Source organism: Hemitrygon akajei, chromosome 6 (assembly GCF_048418815.1).
Source record: "Hemitrygon akajei chromosome 6, sHemAka1.3, whole genome shotgun sequence".
NCBI classification, from domain to species: Eukaryota; Metazoa; Chordata; class Chondrichthyes; order Myliobatiformes; family Dasyatidae; genus Hemitrygon; species Hemitrygon akajei.
In genome coordinates, this window is record NC_133129.1 from 184,838,848 (window position 1) to 184,853,922 (window position 15,075).

At 42.6% G+C, this 15,075-nt stretch overlaps 1 protein-coding gene across 4 annotated transcripts in view; it reads right to left on the reverse strand.

Moving 5' to 3' along the window:
- usp47 (ubiquitin specific peptidase 47) overlaps nt 1-15,075 on the reverse strand; it is a 217,606-nt gene that overhangs the window by 100,358 nt on the left and 102,173 nt on the right. For all 4 annotated transcript variants that reach the window (XM_073049940.1, XM_073049942.1, XM_073049939.1 and 1 more), the window contains 5 exons: nt 11,001-11,096; nt 10,477-10,629; nt 8,726-8,893; nt 4,530-4,661; nt 2,474-2,550 (listed from right to left, as the gene is read on the reverse strand). In XM_073049940.1, the coding sequence (XP_072906041.1) occupies nt 2,474-2,550; nt 4,530-4,661; nt 8,726-8,893; nt 10,477-10,629; nt 11,001-11,096 (626 nt within the window). The remainder of the gene's footprint in view (nt 1-2,473; nt 2,551-4,529; nt 4,662-8,725; nt 8,894-10,476; nt 10,630-11,000; nt 11,097-15,075) is intronic.

Below are 15,075 nucleotides of genomic sequence, written 5' to 3' on the forward strand. Positions count from 1 at the left end.
AGTCTGCACGGTTCTATGTTCTTCCTCACAAATATTGCCTTCAGCTGATGTTGAAGCACTTTTAAAATTCCCAACGTCACCTCCTTCATTTTGCATTCCAGTCATTAACAGATTAAAATACCATCCTACCTCCAAATCTGTGTGCCTTTGCTTCTCCCTGACACTCCCCTGGCATCCCCTGGACTCTCCGTCACTCCCCTGGTATCTCCTGGACTCTCCATCACTCCCCTGGCATCCCCCGGACTCTCCGTCACTCCTCTGGCATCTCCCGGACTCTCCGTCACTCCCCTGGCATCCCCTGGACTCTCCGTCACTCCCCTGGCATCCCCTGGACTCTCCGTCACTCCCCTGGCATCCCCTGGACTCCCCGTCACTCCTTTAGCATCTTCTGGACTCTCCGTCACTCCCCTGGCATCTCCTGGACTCTCCATCACTCCCCTGGCATCCCCCGGACTCTCCGTCACTCCTCTGGCATCTCCCGGACTCTCCGTCACTCCCTTGGCATCCCCCGGACTCTCCGTCACTCCCCTGGCATCCCCTGGACTCTCCGTCACTCCCCTGGCATCTCCTGGACTCTCCGTCACTCCCCTGGCATCTCCTGGACTCTCTGTCACTCCCTTGGCATCCCCCGGACTCTCCGTCACTCCCCTGGCATCCCCTGGACTCTCCGTCACTCCCCTGGCATCCCCTGGACTCCCCGTCACTCCTTTAGCATCTTCTGGACTCTCCGTCACTCCCCTGGCATCCCCTGGACTCTCCGTCACTCCCCTGGCATCTCCTGGACTCTCCATCACTTCTCTGGCATCTCCCAGACTCTCCGTCACTCCCTTGGCATCCCCCGGACTGTCTGTCGCTCCCCTGGCATCCCCCGGACTCTCCGTCACTCCCCTGGCATCCCCTGGACTCTCTGTCACTCCCTTGGCATCCCCCGGACTCTCCGTCACTCCCCTGGCATCCCCTGGACTCTCCGTCACTCCCCTGGCATCTCCTGGACTCTCCGTCACTCCCCTGGCATCCCCCGGACTCTCCGTCACTCCCCTGGCATCCCCCGGACTCTCCGTCACTCCCCTGGCATCCCCTGGACTCTCCGTCACTCCCCTGGCATCCCCTGGACTCCTCCAACACTCCTTTGGCATCCCCCGGACAATCCCGACACTTCCTTTGCATCTCCGAACTTTCCCAACACTCCTTTTAAACCTGTACTTTCTATCAACTTACTTTTTATTTTGTTTATTTAGAGTTACAGTGCAGCTCAACAAGCCACACTGGCCAGCAATGCACACCTATTTAACACTAACCTAATCACAGGACAATTTCCAATGACCAGTTAACCTACTAACCATTATGTCTTTGAAATGTGGGAAGAAACGCACACAGTTCACGGGCGCAAACTCCTTACAGGCAGTGGTGGGATTTGAACCCAGAACTCAGATGTTCTGAGCTGCAATATTGTCATGCTAATTGCTACCTACTGTGACAGCCAAATATAACACTTCCAAACTAACTTTCATTTGCCATATATCAATTCACCTGTACATCCATGTCCCGCTGAAGGCAAATGGCAATTAATCTGAACGCAGAAATGAGCTACAAACAAAAAAAACAACAGGAAGAACGAACAAAATGCCAGAGGAACTCAACAGGTCAGGCAGTATCTATGGAAATGAATAAACAGTTCACAATTTGGGCCAAGACGCTTCATCTCCTGAAGTTCTGAAGACTCAGCCCGAAACATCGACAGTTTATTCCCCCCCCCCCCACCCCCCGTAGATGCTGCCTGACATGCTGAGTTCCTCCAGCATTTTGTGTGTGTTGCTCTGGGTTTCCAGCATCTGCAGAATCTCTCGTGGGAAAAATTCGTTTGGTTTTGTGGTCTGACGCATAAAAATTAACTGGGGAATGGAAAACCTCTTTGTTCTTCAAAAACACTGTGGTACCTTTTACATCCAAATGAGGGGCAGGCAGGAGCCCTTAGCATCTCAATCTAAGAGCAGTGTGGTGCTCTTCCAGTACTGTATTAGAGTGCTTAGATGGATACATGCTGAACACTAACGATTTTATTAAATACTTGGGTCTACATTACAAAGACAGGAAGAGAAAAACCTCAACTCTAAACAGATTCCACAACCTATGGATACACTTTCAAGGACTCTACAACTCATGTCTGCAGTACTTTTTTTGTATTTGTGCAATTCATCTCCTTTTGCACATTGGGCGTTTGTCAGTTGTTGCCAGTGTGTAGTTCTACTGTGAAATCCCACAAGAAAAAATAATCTCAGTGTTGTATATGATTACATACAGTATATGAATACAAATTTACTTTGAACGTTGAAATGGTGTTCAGACATTTCTACTGATACTTCTGTTGTTGAAAGCTGTAACCAAGGAAATTGTTTGCTGCCAATGTTAATATTTACATCTAACAGTCTCAAAGATACACAGTAAATAATATTAGTGAGTGCTGTGTAGTCACCTAGCAAGGGCGCTTGAGTAATAACCTCTGGTCACTGCGGAGCCACCATACGTTTTCCTAATATCATCTTGAGTGATCTAAAAAGGAAAAAAATACATAATTATATCCAATTGAAGTAACCCTGAAATCTACGTATTCAATGCTACCACTTGCTTCTGGAAACTGCTTTAATTGAACAACTTTTAAAACATTTTTAAGAAATCTTTGATGAAATAGTTACACGCAAGTATTAACTTATTTCAACAACTATTAACTCCACCAGGTGAAGTCCAGTTATACTGTGATAGAGTGTAAAATACTGAAGGGAAGTAGGGTTAGTTCAAGAAAATGACGTCATGGTAAACAATTAACCTTGACTTTAATGAATGTCAGACTAAGGGACTAATTTCAATTTTAATTTTATTAATTTATAGATACAATAATTTAGAGATTCTTTTGGCCTTTTGAACTGTGATGCCCAGCAACCCACCAATTTAACCCTAGCCTAATCACAGGACAATCTACAATGACCAATGAACCTACTATTTGATACACCTTTGGAATGTGTGAGGGAACCAGATCATTGAGAGTAAACCCATGCATACTGGGAAGGACATACAAACTCCTTACAGAAGACACCAGAACTGAACTAGAATTCCAACGCCCTGAGCTACAATAGCGTCACACTAACCTCTAGTCTACCGAGGCAACCCATTTCTTATATTTCTCTTAAAATTGCCCCATCTAGATAGTCACAAACACAGCAATATTTTCCGTATTTCAATGTTTTCTTTTGTAAAATGGATTCTAAACACCAAACAAATATATTTGGCACCCAGCTAACAACCTCAAAAGTTTATTCCCTTCCACCCCGGCGCAGTGTGCATCGCCTACTGAATGTAGACACTTATCCTGGGATATCCCAATGACTCCCAAACCCACAACCATCAGCTTCCTCTCCAACACCCTCAAGCACTGTAGGAGCATATTGGATATGACTGTTAAATTCTTAGACTACTTGTTATTTTCATTGCAGTTTACTGATTAATCATCTGCTTGTAGATTATATAATTACTTACATAAAAGTAACTGCATAGTATGCTTCCTCGTGGTCACAGTATGTATATGCCGTTGTTCATTGTGCCCCCAGAGGCTACATTGCTATGATTCTGGGAGCTTCGCTTGGTGTTGCATTACTTGAATAAGAGCTATCTCAATGGTTGAATCTGAATGGAATTTAGCTCATCTCTGGGTATAACAATAGCTAACCATAAGGCAGCACCATCTTAGTTTTTTGCTTCTCACTTCACATACTAGACCTCTATCACTGTTCATTTCAACTTCCCTTTGTTCTAAATGATAGCGAAGCAACAAGTTTTGAGCTTTCCGGACTTCTGAAAGAATCTTGGATTAAAAACTTCAGAATCCAACAAGCATCATCATCAAAAGTCTTGAATCAGTGTCTTAATGCCACCATCTCATGAACTACTCTGGATGGGCAAGAAATGTCAGCCTTCTCAGCATCTTGATTCTCTACAAAAGCTTTGACAAGGCATGCTTTTAAATAAGCAGCTATCATCTTAACAATATTGGCACCACAACTTTTAATATAGCATAATGCTCTAAGGTGCTTCACTGGGGTAAAATTCAAAACAGAATCTGTCACGTAGCTGCATTAGAGTACATTGTGGTCAAAAGCTCCATTGGAAAAGGAGGAAGGTTTACTAAGGGAATTTCAGAACCTAGGACAATGGCAGCTACAAGCAGCTTCATCGGTGGCAAAGCTGTCAAAACCAGGACTATCTGATATACCAGAAATAGAAAAGTACTCACATCTCGGTAAGGAGATTACAAAGAAAGGGAGTGAGTCCAGACCGACGGATATGGATGATAGCTGACATGCAGCATATTGGGGGGGGGGGGGGGGGGCACAGGGAAAGAGGTTAGATTATAATTCAGAAATAACAGAGAGAACAGGAATGACAGTAGTTTTATAAACCGAGGGGCGGTAGGGCATTTGTAAATCATACGGAGTTTGGCTGCATTCCTGTGTATAAGGCATACTATGCTTGCTTACCCTGCTCACATGCTGATCATTGAAACTGTACCATTGCCCATCACTGAATGATTTAATACAGGCGTAGTAATGTCCACCAGCAGCACTGCCCGAATGAACCATAACCGAGAAGAGTTCATAAATCCAGCCACTCTGAAAGAATAGCACAGGGAGTAACCTTAAATACTTATTATAAACAGGCAGAAAGTTATAAACTCAGCCAGCTCCATCACAGGCACTAGCCTCCCCAGCATAAAGTACATCTTCAGAAGGTGATGCCTCTAAAAGGTGGCATCCATTATTATGGGCACCCATTACCCATTGAATACCATCAGGTACAAGATGTACAGGAGACTAAAGATAAATTCAATATTTCAGTAACAGCTTCTTCCCATGTCATCAGATTTCGGAATGGACAATGAACCCATGAACATCACACTATTCTATTTTGCTCTCTTTTTGCATTTATATTTTTATTGCAATTTGTAGATTTTTTATTATGTATTGTAATCTACTGCTGCTACAAAACAATCTATTTCAGGACATATACCAATGATATTAAATCTGATTCTGAATTCTACTGCATCATTGAATGATACAACAGCACAGAAAAAAAGGCATTGCCTGTGCTGGCTCTTAGAAAGAACAAGCCAATTAGTTCCAGTTGCCTGCATTTCCCCAAAATCTCTTCACACAAAACATTTCAAACTCGAGCACAAGGTAGAATAATCATCATGCCCACACGCTCTATCTCCGTACTTCTGCCAAACACCTTAAAAGACTAGGGAGGTGCACACTCCTTAACAGCGAATGTCTGCACATGAAATTGTTTAACAGGGCTGATACACACAGTCATTGACAGATTGGGGTCAGGGTCCAGTGCCATGAGTGCATGACGACTGGGGACCCTTCACCGAAGTTGTGATGTATCATTTTCCACCAGCTCCACCGCTGAGGTCTTGGTTGGATCGCTCTTTGCCCAGAACCTCCACCTTGACCTTATCGCCATGGGTGACCCTATCAGGAGTTGAGCTCCAGATGGCACCATATGAGGGATCTCAGGAATTCACAAGCCTCTCGATCGCAACAAGGTGATGGACCTTGCCTGGTTACCAACCCTTCTGCCACATTACTTATTTTGTGAAAATTCTTTAATGCTTAAAAAATGCTGAACTGATCTTAGTGCAATTTCAAAACCAAGGCTGAGTGAACGGCTGCAACGCAACTGTGAGCAGAATCAAAATCAGCTTTATTATTGATGATATATCAATCTTATTAAAACCTATCAATTATTGAAAGGCCGTGCTTGATTGGATGTGGAGAGGATGATTTCTAAAGTGGGGGAATATAGCACTGGAGGGCATATCCTCAGTATATAAAGCTGTCCCTGTAGAACAGAGATGAGGAGGAATTTTGTTAGCCAAAGGCTGGTGAATCTGAAGAATTCATTACCACAGACAGCTGTGGAGGCCAAGACAATGGCTGTATTTAAAGTGGAGGTTGAAAAGTTCTTCGTTAATAAGGGAGCCAAAAATTACGGGGAGAAAGCAGAATAGGATTGAGAAGGATAATAAATCAGCCACAACGGAATGATGGAGCAGACACAATGGGCCAAATGGACTAATTCTGTTTCTATGTCTTATGGTCATACTGCATGTCATGAAATTTGTTCTTTTGCAGCAGCAGTACAGCACAAAAGATTTTTAAAATTGCTCTAAGTTACAATAAGAAAGAAAAAAATAAGTAATACAATAAGAGAGCAAAAAGTGAGGTAGTGTTCATAGCCCATTCAGAAATCCGATGATGGAGGGGAAGAAGCTGTTCCCAAACATTCAGTCTCTCTCTTCAGGCTCTTGTTCCTCCTCCTGATGGTAGTAATGAAAAGAGGGCATGTCCTGGGTGGTGGGGGTCTATATTGATGGATGCTGCCTTCTTCATGCATTGCCTATTGAAGATGTCCTCAATGGTGGGGAGTCCAGTGCCAATGATGGAGCTGGCTGAATTTACACATAGTTTTCCTGGACCTTTGCAAATAATGATACAAGCCCTGGAATTCTGGTAGCAGTAGCTATGTATAATCATTGTGAAATATTCATTCAAATACCAAAACAATGCAGCAGCTGAACAAAAGACTGGTTAGACTGCAGTATTGGTCACCCACCAAACTACAAGAGTGATGTCGTAGCAATAGAAAACAGTGCAGAAGAGATCAGAATCAGGTTTACATGACAAAGTGTGGGTCTTTAGACTCCTGTACCATGATAGTAGCAATGAGAAAATGCCGTCTCAGATATTGAGGGTCTTTAGGGATGAATGCAGCCTTCTCGAAGCACTGCCTTTTGAAGACATCCTCTATGATACCCGTGATGGAGCTGGCCGAGTCTGCAATCCTCTGCAGCTCTTGCAATCCTGTGCATTACAGCTCCCATACCAGGCTGTGATGCAACCAGTCAGAACCTTCTCCACGGTAATTTGATGACGTACTAAATCTCCTAGCAAAGTCCAGCTGCTAGCGTGGCTAGCACGGCTTCTTTGTGACTGTATCATTGTGTTGGGCCCAAGATGTATCCTCTGAGATGTTGATACCCAAGAACTTGAAGCTGCTCATTCTTACCACCACGAACCCCTAATGAGGAATGGTGTGTGTGTTCTCCTGACTTCTCCTTCCTGAAGACCATAATGAATTCCTTGGTTTTCCTGGCATTTATATAGAAGTATATCATTTATGTATCACCCAGCCGTTTTATCTCATTCCTGTCTGCTGTCTTGCTGTCATTGCAGATTTTACCAACTGTGATGTATTGGATCTTAGATTCTTAGATTGTTTAACTGTTAGTTTCTTCAGTTTAATTAACTGTCTACTTGTATTTTACACTACATTATATACATGGAACTGCCTAGTATCTTTCCTAGTGGTCACAGTATGCATATGCAGTTGCTCAATGCGTCCCCTCATTGCTATATTGGCATGATTCTGGAAGCTTCTCCTGGTACTGCATTATTTGAATAGGGGTAGCTTATTGGTCAATTCTTAATTACAAATCTGAATGGAATTTTCCCTATCTTTGAGTATAAAAGTGCTACACCACGATGTTAGTGGCATCTTAGTTCATAGCTCAGTAGACTTCTATCAGTTTGTTTCAATTTCTCTGTTGTATTAATGCTTCATAAAACGATCGTGAAGGAACTAGCTCTGTGCCTCTTTCCTGACTTTCGAAATAACCTTAGATTAAGACATCAGAATCCAGCAGTGTCATCTACAAATTTATAAAGGTATTTGAGCCACACAATCATAACTGTAGACAGCAGAGCTAAGCATGCACCCTCAAGGTGTGCCTACGTTGATTGTCAGTGAGAAGATGAATTAATCACTGATTTGTAGTCTGCAGTCTCTGATAAGGAAGTTAAGGATCCAGTTGCAGAGGGAGGTAGAGGTTCAGGTTTTGAGTAACACTGAGGGGATGATGGCATTATTACCGAGCTACAATTGATCAACAGTGTCTCAGTGCTTTAAACCACAGTGGAGAGCCTGTGCGATTCCTGTAAATCTGTTGTGACAGTAAGCAAATTGAGGCAGATTTAAGTCCTTCCTCAGGCAGAAGTTAGACAGTGCAGATGGAACGTTCAATTAAAGGGAAACATTGGTAGACTGGACAAAATGGTAGCAGATACATTTCATTTAAGTACATGCAAGTCATCAGAGGTCCCGAGTTTGAAACCAGCCAGCTCCCTTGCACGCTCTCCATCCGTGCCTGGGTTTAGTGTCGAGCTAGCAACTCAACCTCGTAAAATAAAACCTGGAGAGGAATGGACTCCGCCAGGTTTCAGATGCCCAAGACACACTGTATGATGAGCAATCACCAAAAAGATCGGTGCAAAAAGCTTGTCATGACGGCACCCCGACGACTCCACCAGGAGTTAAAGGTGCACACACACACAAGGAAGGACATTCACAGGAAAACAAAGTGCTTTCTAAACAGTGTAAAGGCATAAGGCTTAAAGACTTTGACAGGAATATGAGTAAAATTTTACTGACGTAAGAAAAAGTAATTTAAAAGAGAGTTCTGACCTTCACATTGCAAGCGCAGCAGCTTATGTTTATCTGGATTAAACTCCATCTGCTCTCTATCAGCCATTTCCCCAACACATTCAGAAAGAACAAATTTCATGTACGTTGTAATAGACCCCAGAACAAAGTCACTGATCATACCACGTACCTTTTCGTTGCCTGCCTTTGAAGTTTTATCGCTAGTGCTGCTATTGTCCAGGCAGATGCCTTCGTCCACAACATCATCATTGGAGAAGTCATTGCTCAACTGATCACTGTGACAACTCCCTTCATTTTCAGCACCACTATCTGTGCAGCTCTCAGTCTGAGGAGATTTCTGTGAAAGCAAAACGTCCTGGATAGATCACAGAGTCAGACAGCATCTTTGACTAGACCCCAAGACACAGGAGCAGAATTATAGGCCATCTGGCCCATCGAGTCTGCTCTGCCATTCCATCATGGCTGATTTATTATCCGTCTCAACCCAGTCTCTTGCCTTCTCCCCATAACCCCTTGATTAATCAAGAACCCATCAACCTCTGCTTTAAATAACTTGGCCTCCATACCTGTCTGTGGCAATGAATTCCATAGATTCACACCCCTCTGGTTAAAGAAATTCCTCCTTATCTCTGTTCTAAAGGGACATTGTTCTATTCTAGGCTGTGCCCTCTGCTTGTAGACTCTCCCACTATAGGAAACATTCTCTCCACGTCTTCTATATAAGCCTTTCAATATTTAATAGGTTCCCCCTCCCCAATTCTTCTAAATTTCAGAGAGTACAGGCCCAGAGCTCCTCATATGTTAAGAGTTAATCAATAGAGTGAACAACCAGAGGCCTTTTTCCAGGGCAGAAATGGCTATACAAGGGAGTATTAATTTAAGGTGATTGGAGGCTAGTATAGGGGGAATGTCAGATTTTTTTAAAAAAAGAGTAGTGAGTCTTGTTTACTCATTGCTAGGTCAGCATTCATGGGGCAAAGGACCTGTACTGTGTTATACTGTACTATGCTAATACACCACAGGATCAGGCCATTCAGCCCAACTAGTCCATGCCAATCACAGGGTCCACCCAGCTTGCCCTAATTCCCTGTCTATGACCTATATCCCTCTAAGCCCCTCCTCTCCATGTACCAATCCAAGTGCTTCTCAGTGATAACCAACGTACCTGCCTCAACCACATCCTCATTCCATATACTCACCATCCTCTTCCTGAAGTTGTCCTTTTAAAACTTTTTCCTCATCCTAAACCTGAGCTCCCAAGTTCTGGAGTTCTCTACCCTGAAGAAACTCTTTTTCTAATGTTTCTCCCTTTTCTGTGAATGGCAGCTGAATCTCACCCACTTTGCTCATGGACTGTTGGTCCCACTCCCATCAGGGAGGAGGCTACGCAGCATCCACGCCAGGACCACCAGACTCAAAAACAGTTACTTTCCCCAAGCAGTAAGGCTGATTAACATCTTCACCACAAGTTTATTATTTCCCATCAGTCACCTTATGGACAATTATTCAATCTATATATATTTAAAAACAATCTTGTGTATTAACATTCATTGTTTCTTATTATTATTGTTTTTTTATTAAGGACTCATCTCATGTTTTCAATATTTATTGCATATTTATTATTTTTTCTATTTTCACAGTGTTGTCATTTGCACACTGGTTGTTTGTCTATTCTATTATGCTTCTTGGATTTACTGAGTATGATAGCATGAAACTAATCTCAGGGTTGTATATGGTCACATAGGTACTTTGCTAATAAATTCACTTCAAACTTTTTTTTTGTGCTGCATTAGATCCAGAGTAACAATTATTTTGTTCTCCTTCAGACTTGTGGACTGGAAAGGACATTAAACAATCTTCAATCTTGGAAATCCATTCTGCTGCATCTCATCAATGCAGCTGAGGTGGCATGGAACTTACTTCTTCTTCAAAGTCTATGAAAGGACTCATGTCCAACTCGGCTGGAAACGTCATCCGATCGTTCAGCTTTATTCTGTGCATTGTGGTGTAGTCAAAATCAAATCGCTTCAGCTGCAGTGTCAGCAGATACGGGAAATGAAGGAACTTTAGTCCCTACAGGGAAACAAAACAAGATTGCAAATCAGATTAAACATTTGGCACCAGTGGCATTGCAGGACTTGTCAGTCAGCAATGAACTCAAAGCAGAACTGTCTTAGAGGCACCAGCTCTGGATTTTTCCACAGGGTTTACTACAAAAGGCTGTGAGTGGGTATAGTTTTCTGCCGTTCCTTTAGATTCACTAACTGTGTGGAGAGGGGGATCCTGCTGCATGGGCAACAGCTTGCTCTCCATACAGTACTGCCCTAGCTTGCATACTGGCCTGTGTAGACAACTAGGACGCAATATCTATGGTCAATCCTGACCAATAGAGAGCCTCAACAGGTAAGTACACCAACACATTTGAACCACTTGAAATAATTTACCTTGCGGGCATCACATTTTTTCTTACAGCGTTCACAGAAGTATTGGTTGGGGCCATCCAGGGTCTCAGGCTGGACAAACGCTTGCAAAGCTTCTTCCTGGAATACCAGAATAGGCAAATAAAACTTCAGCGCACTAACAGCTAACAAACTTCCAATCATGCATACCTTCAGCAATAATGTTAAAGGGAAAAGACAGTGTAAACAGCTTGTTTCAATAATGTGATTCAAGGTCAAGTTTATTGTCATACATGTACACTACCAAACGAAGCAATGTTTCTCTGGATCAAGGTGCACAACACAGTACATAGAACTCACACAAAACACAAAAATTACCACAACTAGAAAATAACAAAATATACAGTATTCCAGAAAATTGATATTTAATACAGGTCCACAATCCCTTATCTGAAATCTGAAAAGCTCTGAAAACCAAAGTTTTTTTCGTGGAGTGTGGAGCATGTTGTAACAAGGCTTGTTTGGCATGCCAACAGCTGATGTCACTTAGGTGTGAAGTGGCAGCACTAACGGAGGCTGCCAGACATCAGTTGTGGCTCAGCGCTCATACTGGTTACACGTGCATTTGCTGTTCACTGATATTTTGTGTTCACTGGTAACTTTGTGTTTAATTTCACTGTGAAAATGTCAAAAAGAGCTGCAGATACCCCTATGGGTAACAATGAGAAAAAGAGAAGGAAGCATCTATCATTATCAATAACGCAGAAAGTGGAGTTATTGCAGAAGCTTGATCGTGGTGTGTCCGTGCGGCATGAAGATAGTAGCGATGATGATGACAGTGAACACAGGTGAAAAAATCCCCATAGGCGATATGGTGAAAATGTGTGATCAGTTAATTGATGGCCTTGAACAACGCGCATTTATCAGTAAGCAAGAGATTATGGCAGTTTACTCAGTTAAAGAGGGATTGCTTAGACATAAACCTATGTTAATGAGACACATGAAGAAGTCTTTAAAAACACAGTCTGTCGTAGTGCTGTTTCATAATTTGAGAATCCTGTTCCATCAGGTACCTGTGGATTTAGCTCTGTTTGCCAGACGTAGTGCGACTTAACTAGAGGTACCTGTACGTATTTAGCTTAGTTTGAACCTATCTATGTCCTAGAATATTTACGTTCTACATTTATTCCAATAAGTCATTTACTATGTGTTTGATTCAGTTTGTTTAAGCTGTATATTTTTGTTTTATTGAATGTTTTTGTTGGAAATAAAATGTACTAGTGTATTTATGGTCTACAATTATCCCACTATTTCATGTATCAGTATATTACCCTATAAATAAACTGTACTGTAATAGTATTTGTAAAAGATCACGGATTGGGAAAACCCAGAAGTTCTTCTCCAGCACTTGTTTGAGCATGTACAGACTTTTTTCCTTGTCATTATTCCTTAAACAATACAGTATAACAACTATTTACATAGCATTTACATTGTATTAGGTATTATAAGTAATCTAGAGATGATTTAAAGTATACAGGAGGATGTGCGCAAGTCCAGAGCTCCCCCGGGTCCTAAAGTCCACCTGCTATGACACAGATTAATTAACAACATAATTATCAATTTTCTGAAATTTGAAAAATTCTGAATTCCGAAATGCAACTGGCCCCAAGGATTTTGGATAAGGGATTGTGGACCTGTATAAGTTGTATTTACGATCCAAGTTGAAAAGTAAACAGTAAAATGCTACTGGCATTTCGTACATGATGAGATCTGGGTGGTGGAAGGGAGTTCAGTGGCCTAAGAAGCTGATTCCCATCCCAACAATCCTTGTCCTAATGCTACAGCACCTCCTACCTGATTATAGAGGGTCAAAGAGATTGTGGGACATATGGGAGGGATCCTTGATAATGCTAAGGGTCCTGCATTCAGCACTCCTTAGATGGGTGGAGGAGAGACCTTGATGATTCAGATTAAGAGGAAGTTTCAATGGTGGATTCTGGTCTATTCCTGACAATGCCATGCTACAGACCTTGACTCATGAACTTTTCTGACAAGGGCAGACATCAACACATACAAAAAGTATGCATTTCAGGGTCAGGCACACCTTCAATTGGGTATGATCATCTAATTTTGGTTAAAGATGACCTTTGTCACATGTATGTCAAAATATACAGTGAAATGTGTCATTTGCATCAAATCCTATCAGCAAGGATGTGTTGGGCAGTACACAAGTGTTACCACCCATCTGGTGCCAACATTACATGCACATCACTTACAAACCCGAACCGCACACTTTTAACGTTGGAGGAACCCAGAGGAAACTCCTTACGGACAGCGGTAGGAATCAAATCCCGATCTAACAGCAGGCGCACTGTGAAGTGAGCTCACCACTATGCTACTGTGCTGTTCTACCGTATTATTGAGATAGGGAGTATAGATGAGGTGAGATACAGCAATCGTAATTGTCTGAGACTGGGTAGACAAAGGAAAGATTTGCACTTTGTCTACTTGTTTAATTTGATCACTCAATAATACCAGACAGGAATATTTGCACGGAGTGCTAGTGTTTACATATTTGGCATGGAATTTTCCAACCTGCTTCAACTGATCGACAGACTAGAAAAACATTACATAGAAGCAGCACAGGAACTTGACCTGAGGCTCAATTTTGTGCCAAACATTGGCCTTGTGAGGTTTTTTTTTGATGAATTCTATTGTGTTTCTTTGTTTTGAGTGCCATCACGATGAATCTTAAGGTTGTATTTATACTTTAATGGCTTTAAACTGTGAACTAATTAACCAAATGACTAAATGCCTAATGAAACTATCCCTTTTCTTCAGCCCACACAAAGCCACTCTACAGATTCATGTGCCCATACCTCTTAAATGCCCACTCCAGGCACCTACCACTCTGTGTGAAAGACCTGCCCTGCACATCTCCCTTAAACTTCCCCCTCTCACTTTAAGTGCATGCCCTCTAGCACTAGACAGTTCAGTCCTGGGAAAAATACACCGGCTGTCTGCTCTATGTCTTTCAATACACCGGCTGTCTGCTCTATGTCTCTCACTCTTGTAAACTTCTATCAGGCCTCTCTTCAGCCTCCACTGCTCCAGAGAAAATGACCCGAGTTTGTCCAACCTCTCATTACAGTACAAAATCCTGGTAAACCTTTTCTGCATCCTCTCCAAAGCCTCCACCACATCTTTCCTGTCATAGGGCAATGAGCATAGAATAGAACTCAACTCAGCCCAGTTTTCAACAGTGGGGTAGCACCTCACTCACCTTTTGTCCTCACGGGACACTCAGCTCTCACCAGTGGCTCCAAGTAGCTGTTTGCAAGTGACAGCAGCCACACCTCAGTACACCACTCTGACAGGCAGGCTAAACCAGGTGAGGGGTAGCTGGCAGGCCTAAAGCCTAGTGAGATAGAGTCATGCCTGTCCTAACATGCAAAATCAGCTCCAGTGGACTGGGCAGATGAGATCTACAGTGAAGGTGGCTCTACAATGTTTCGTAGGAAGCGAAGGGCATGACAAGGCACAGTAGTAGTTATGGTCATCCACTGCAATCAAGGAAGACTCCAATTGTGATGACTATTCGTACCACTGGACCTGGACTTCCAAGATCAAAAGAGTGGAACTGCCCCAGTCTAACAGCTTTTCCACTTTAGAAACTCTCCCGCACAAGTCTCCTGTCATTGTTGGATACAAAAGCCAACCAATGAATTAAACAGTTCCTGTCTCACTGCAGGAAAATACATTTGCTATGGTGCTGCATTGTTGCTTAATTTCTTTTGGAGATACATCATGGAAACAGGCCTCTCTGGCTCAACGAGCCTGCGCCATCCAATTACTGCGATGTGACCATTTAACCTACTAACCCCTATAGAGTACCTGCAGGAAACTCACATGGTCATAGGGAGAAAATACAAACTCCTGACAGACAATGGCAAAATGGAAACTAGATACTAGATTTATGCTAACTGCAAAGCTACCATGTCACCCTCGTAACTCTGCATACTTTTCTTGGATACAGGGACTTAGAAAAGTTCAGTAACTTAAGTATTTTATCATAGTTAGTTATAACAAAGGTATGAATGACATCTTTTGTCTTACAGGG